This window comes from Alexandromys fortis, unplaced genomic scaffold (assembly GCF_014885135.2).
Source record: "Alexandromys fortis isolate MF-2015 unplaced genomic scaffold, M_Fortis_MF-2015_v1.1 scaffold_227, whole genome shotgun sequence".
Classification (NCBI taxonomy): Eukaryota; Metazoa; Chordata; class Mammalia; order Rodentia; family Cricetidae; genus Alexandromys; species Alexandromys fortis.
The window spans coordinates 2,089,361-2,096,331 of NW_026068109.1; the positions used below are offsets into that span (position 1 = coordinate 2,089,361).

General features: G+C 44.1%; 1 protein-coding gene across 1 annotated transcript in view; it reads right to left on the minus strand.

Moving 5' to 3' along the window:
• Positions 1-6,481: 6,481 nt before the first annotated feature.
• Kpna7 (karyopherin subunit alpha 7) overlaps positions 6,482-6,971 on the minus strand; it is a 30,059-nt gene continuing 29,569 nt past the window's right edge. The window contains exon 12 of the mRNA XM_050124409.1: positions 6,482-6,645. Coding sequence (XP_049980366.1) covers positions 6,580-6,645 — 66 coding nt within the window. The 3' untranslated portion in view covers positions 6,482-6,579. The remainder of the gene's footprint in view (positions 6,646-6,971) is intronic.

A 6,971-nucleotide genomic window follows, 5' to 3' on the forward strand; every position in this document is an offset into this window, starting at 1 on the left:
AAAAAAAAAAAAAAAAAAAAAAAAAAAATCCCAGCCCACAACTCCAAGAGAAGACTCCCACTATACTTGAGACCACACAGGTACTAGGAACAACTCAGAGGGCCTGAGTTCCATTCCCAGCACCCACATAGCAGCCCACAACTGTCCGTAACTCCAGTTCCGGGGGATCTGACACCCCCACAGACACTAAGGCAAGCAAACACCAATGTGCATGAAATAAAAGATAATAATAAATACAAAAGTCAAGAAGGAAGATGAAAATGTCCTAGAGTTGAATGAAAATGAAGACACAACATACCGCCCGCCTACGGACACAACGAAAGCAGCTCTGAGAGAGATATTTACAGCCCCAAGTGCCTACACTCTAACACTAGAGAGATAGCAAGTCAGTAACTTAATGGAGTACCTTGGGGCCTGTGGAAAATCAGAGCAAGTTAAACCGAAAAATTGGTGGACAGAGGTAAAGATTAGGGCAGAAATCAGTGAAAGGGAAATGAAAAACTAAAACCTAATGAACGAATGAAAAAGAGTTGGTCCTTGTGCTGAGAGTGTGATTCTGCTGGCAGAACACTTGCTCAGTATGCATGGAGCTTGGGTTTCCATCCCCAGCAAACAGAAAACTCAAAGTAGGGAAACCCAGAGATAGTTGACCAGAACTCGTGGGAGCTCATAGACTCTGGACCAAGAACTAGGGAGCCTGCGTGGGACCGACCTAGGGCCCTCTGCATAAGGGTGACAATTGTGGAGCTTGGTCTGTGGGGGTTCCTAGTAGTGGGACCAGGATCTGTCCCTGGTGTACGAACTGGCTTTTTGGAACCTATTCCCTATGATAGAATGCCTCGCTCAGTCTTAATGCCTCAGCTTGATATGACATGCTTTGTTGTCTCCTGTGGGAGAGGAGCGGATAGGGTGGGATAGAAAGGAGGTGGAGGGAAGGAACGGAAGGAGAAGAGGGAGGGGAAACTGGATGGTATGTAAAATAAATTTTTAAAAAAAATTAAAAAAACTTAGCAAAGCAGGAAGATCAGATGTTTAAGATTATCCTTGGCTATACAGCAAGTTTGAGCTAGCCTGAAATAAGAGACCCTGTCTCAAACAAATGAACAAGAATTGGTTCTTTGCAGGAACAAAAACAACAAAACAAGATTGATAAAACCTTGGCAAAACACACGCACACACATAAGAACAAACTAATATAATTGGAGATTCAAAGGAGGCATTACAACAGATACCAGTGACATTTTGAAAATCGTTATGCTAAACTTTGAAACATATATCCCACTAAATGGGAAAACCCAAGACATGGAAGCATTTCTAGATGCAAGGGATCAACAAAAATTAAACTAATGAGTGAGTTCCAGGACAGCCGAAGATACTAAGAAACCTTGTCTCAAAACAACAAAAACAAAACAAAACAAAAACAAAACAAAAAAAAAAAAACTAAATGAGACAAACAACCTGAAAATTTAAACAGTTCTAAATACACAATGAGATTAAAATAGTAGTTTCTTTATTATTTTGTTCTGGTTTATTATTTGAGATAGAGTTTCTCTGTTTAGCCCTGCCTGTCCTGGAACGCACTCTGTCGACCAGGCTGACCTCAAACTCACAGATACAAGCCCTTGGCTCCCGAGTGGTGGGATCAAAGGTGTGTGTCACCACCGCCCAGCCTAAAGTAGTAATTTTTTTAATTAATTAATTTATTTATTAAAGATTTCTGTCTCTTCCCCACCGCCGCCTCCCCTTTCCCTCCCCCTCCCCCAATCAAGTCCCCCTCCCTCGTCAGCCCAAAAAGCAATCAGGGTTCTCTGCCCTGTGGGAAGTCCAAGGACCACCCACCTCCATCCAGGTCTAGTAAGGTGAGCATCCACGAAACTGCCTAGGCTCCCACGAAACCAATATTTAAAATCTAACTATAAAAGTCCAGGTGCAGATGGATTAGCTGCCAAATTCTACAAGACCTTCAGAGCACCCAATTTAGTAAAAGAGAAAATGCAGAGACATTCCCAAACTCTATTTATGACACTAGCATTAATCCTGATAGTAAAACAAGATAGATACACTGACGAAAAAATTATAGACCAATCCCCCTGATGAACTCATATACAAAAACTGTCCAGAAGACTGGGGACTGAAGAGATGTTTCGTGATTAAGAGAATGTATTGCTCAAGGCTAGAGAGATGGCTTAGCAGTTAAGAGCAGCTGTTAAGGCTGCTCTTCCAGAGGTCCTGAGTTCAATTCCTAGCAACCACACGGTGGCTCACAATCATCCATATGGGATCTGATGCCCTGTTCTGATACCCTCTTCAGTCATGCAGGTATACAAGCAGACAAGAGCCCTCACATTTATAAATAAATCTTTTTTTTTTTAAGGGCATATACTGCTCTTGCTTAGGATCCAAGTTCTGTTCCCAGCACCCACAGTTGACAGCTCACAACCGCCTGTAACTCCAGCTCTCGGCAATTCAACTCCCTCTTCTGGCATCTGTGGCCAACTGCAATCACATGGCATGTATTCAGACAGAAACACATCAACAGAAAGCAAATGCTGGGGACGATATGGACAAAGGGGAAATCTTATATATGGCTCGTGGGAACAAAAGTAACGTAAGCAAGTCCTTCACAGTGGAAATCAGCATGGAGATATCTCAAAAAACTGAAAGCAGAACTACCAAACAGCCCCGCTATACAACTCCCGGCTATTTCCATGAGAGGCTCTAAATCAACATACCATAGAGATACCTCTATTTCAGTGCTGATTGCAGCTCTCTTCACAACAGCTAAGTCTTGGAGCCAGGCTGGGTCTCCAACACAGAGGAATGGTAAACAAAACTGTGGTTTCCACACACAATGGAAGCTTTTCAGCCACAAAACAGAATGAAGTCATGTTATTCTCAGGAGACTGGAGATAACTGGAGATGATCACACTAAACCAATGAAGCCAGTCTCAGAAAGACAACAGATTGTATTTGTCTAATCAATGCTCCCTGGATATCTAGAGAAGTGTAAAGCCATGTATGGATATAGGACAGGGAAGCAGATGTGAGGCTGCCTAGGGGAGTGAAGGGGACTAGGGAGGGGAGGGGGAGAGAAGGGAGCCTGTGGAGAAGGAAGGGAGATACGCTCAACATAAACATAGTGTATGACCAACAGCAATCTACAGCTTCAACGCAATCCCCATCAAAGTTCCAACACAATTCTTTACAGACCTTGAAAGAACAATACTCAGCTTTGTATGGAAAAATAAAAACCCCAGGATAGCTAAAACAATCCTGTACAATAAAGGAGCTTCCAGAGGTATCATGATTCCTGATTTCAAGGTCTACTACAGAACTATAGTAACAAAAACAGCATGGTATTGGCATAAAAACAGGTGGATCAGTGGAACTGAATCCAAGTCCCTGGTATAAATCTACATGCCTATGAACAGCTGATGTTTGACAAAGGAGCCAAAATTATCCAATGGTAAAAAAGAAAGCATCTTCAATGAATGGTGCCTGGCATACATGGATGTTGACATATGGAAAAATGCACATAGATCCACATCTACACCCTGCACAAAACTCAAGTCCAAGTGGATCAAAGACTGCAATATAAATCCAATTACACTGGACCCAATAGAAGAGAAAGTGAAAAAGAGGCTTGACTATACTAGCATAGGAGACAACTTCCTGAATAGAACATTAGTAGCACAGAAACTGAGATCAACAATGAATAAATGGGACCTCCTGAAGCTAAAAAACTTCTTAAGGCAAAGGACACTGTCAGTAAGACAAAAATGACAGCCTACAGAATGGGAAACGATCTTTACCAACCCCATAGCTGACCAAGGGTTGATCTGTAAAATATAAAAGAACTCAAGAAACTAGACATCAAAAAAACTCCAAATAATCCAATTAAAAAGGGAGTACAGATCTAAACAGAGAATTCTCAACAGAAGAATCTCAAACAGACGACCATTCTTAGCCATCAGAGAAATGCCCATCATACACCTGTCAGAATGGCCAAGATCAAAAACACTAAGGAGCCCTTATGCTGGTGGGAGTGCAAACTTGTACAATTACTTTGGAAATCAATACAGAGGCTTCTCATCAAATTGAGAATCAATCTACTTCAAGATCCAGCTATCCCAATGTTGGGCATATACCCAAAGGATACTCCATCTTACCACAAGGACACTTGCTCAGCTATGTTCATAGCAGCTTTATTTACAATAGCCAGAACCTGGAAACAACCTAGATGCCCCTCAACTGAAGAATGGATAAAGAGAATGTGGTACATCTACACAATGGAGTATTGCTCAGCTATTAAAAACAATGACATCAGGAAATTTGCAGGCAAATGGATGGAACTAGGAAAAAAAATCATCCTGAGTGAGGTTAAGACAGACATGGTACAGACTCACTCTTAAGTGGGTATTAGTTGTAGAGAATAACCAGGCTACAACCCATAGCACCTGAGAGGTTACGCAACAAGGAGGGCCCAAAGGGAGATGGGGACACATGGATTTCCCTGGGTAAACTGGGGGCCAAAGGAGTCAGGAACATGCAGGACTGGGTTGGGAGCTGGATGGAGGGAAAGAATAATGAAAGAGATGTCTTGATGAAGGGGGCAGTTTGGGGTCAGGTAGAAACCTGGTACAAGGAAACTCCCACGGATCTACAAGGATGACCCCAGCTAAGACTCCTAGCAACAGTAGATAGGTAGCCTCATCTGGCTATCTCCTGGAATCAATTGGTGACTACCCCAATTGTCATCAGAGAGCCTTCATTCAGTAACCGATGGAAGCAGATGCAGAGATCCACTAAGCACTGGGCCGAGCTCTGGGAGTCCTGCTGAAGAAAGGGAGGAGGGATCGCAAGAGCCAGGGGGTCAAGGTCACCATCAGGGAACCCAGAGAGACAGCTAACCTGGGCTCATAGGAGCTCACAGACTCTGGCTCTCTACATAAACGTGAAAGTCGTGTAGCTTGGTCTCCTTGTGAGACTCCTAGTGGCAGGAGCAGGGCCTGTCCCTGCGGCTTGAGCTGACTTTCAGGAACCTATCCCTCATACTGGGTTTCCCTGCCCAGACTTAATACAAGAGGAGGAGCCTACCCTACCTCAGCTTGATATGCCATGCCCTGTTGACACCCTTGGGAGCCCCAACCCTTTCTGAACAGAAACAGAGGAGTGGATGGGGGGGAATGCTGAGGGAGGTGGGAGGAGGGAATAGGAGGAGAGGAGGGGGGGGAAACTGCAGTTGGGATATAAAATATACGAATAAATTTAATTAATAAGAAAAAAAAAACAAAACCCAATATAGTATATGAAGCTATCCTAGCTCCAGTGCATGGCTCAGTGGCAAAGACATCTGTCCCCAAGCCTGATGACCGAATTTTGATCCTTGGATCCCACCTAGTGGTAAGAGAACTGACTCTCCCAAGTTGTCCTCTGACCTCCACCCACACACTGTGGCACACTTACACATACAATAAGTGAAAGCAATTTCAAAATGCCCTCATGTGATATGGTACTATGCATAATAAATATATACAATGAAAATTTTAAGATAATTTTAAAACGATCCTAATCTCCAATGGTTAATATTGTTACCTTGATGGGACCTAGAATCACCTAAAAGAAGTTTCTAGGTGTATCTGTGAGAAATTATATATATATTTTTTTTTTGGTTGTTTGGGTTTTTTTTTTCTTTTTTTTTTTTTGGTTTTTCGAGACAGGGTTTCTCTGTAGCTTTGGGGCCTGTCCTGGAACTAGCTCTTGTAGACCAGGCTGACCTCAAACTCACAGAGATCTGCCTGCCCTCTGCCTCCCGAGTGCTGGGATTAAAGGCGTGCACTACTAACACCTGGCGAGAATTTATGCTTTTCTTTACATTTTGTGTGGGTTGTGTCTGTATGTATGTGGAGGCCTGAAGCAATAAAAAGAATCAGCCCCTGTTACTCTTCCAACCTACTCCCCCTGAAGCAAGTTCGTGACTAGCTAGCTCGCTAGCTCTGGGGAATCCCATGTCCACCTTCCAAATCTAGAATTACGAACAGGCTGCTACATCCTCCTGGCATTTTCCATGAGGATCCAAACTCCAGTTCTCCTGAGGGCACACCAAACACTAGCCCCTGAGCCATCTCCTCAGCCCCCACAGAAGATGTTCCAGATCAGGTTATCCGAGGAGGGAAGCCTCTTTACAAAGTCAGGTAGCACTATCCCATGGGCTGAGGTCCCAGTCTAAATAAGGAGACGGTGAGTTGAGCACCAGCATGCATCTCTCCCTGCTTCCGGTGCGTGGGTGCAACGTGGCCAGCCGCCTCGGGCTCCTGCCACCATGTCAGACTGTACCCTCAAACGATGAGCAAATCTTTCCGGAAGCTGCTTTTTCTGGGTACTTGATCCTAGCAAGAGAAGTAACACATACAGAAACCACACAGAAGAAGTGAAAGTGTTGAACATTTTATTAAGATTTAAAAGCTTTGTGTGTGACGAACTAAGTTCGAGGAGGGGGCACCTCTCAAAGGGGTGAGTCCTGTGTGGCTTGGTCATTGGGCAGCTGTGAGAGGTCTGTCTTCTAAGTGCTTCGTGTATTCACACTCTCGGCCCCCGTTGGCGAAAACTGACGACATCTTCTTCCTTCACGAGGACATCTTCTTCCTTCACGGAAGAACAGACACTGTTATGCTCCAGGTTTACCAGCTTGCTGTCACAGCATCTTTGACATCCCAGCTGGACTAGAATTTCTTCCAGTGAGTTCTAGAACTTATCTCAAGTGACCTTGAGGCTCCTCAGAGGCACAAATTATCCAAATACTTCTTAGGTTGGGCTTGGAGGTGGGGCTGTGAGGAGCAGGGAATTACAGGCAGCTGTGAGTCACCTAATGAGGGTGTTGCGAACCAAACTCAGGTCCTCTGCAAGAGCGGTTTGTGCTCTTAATTACTGAGCCACCTCTCCAGCCCTTATCTTGTTTGAGACAGGATCTC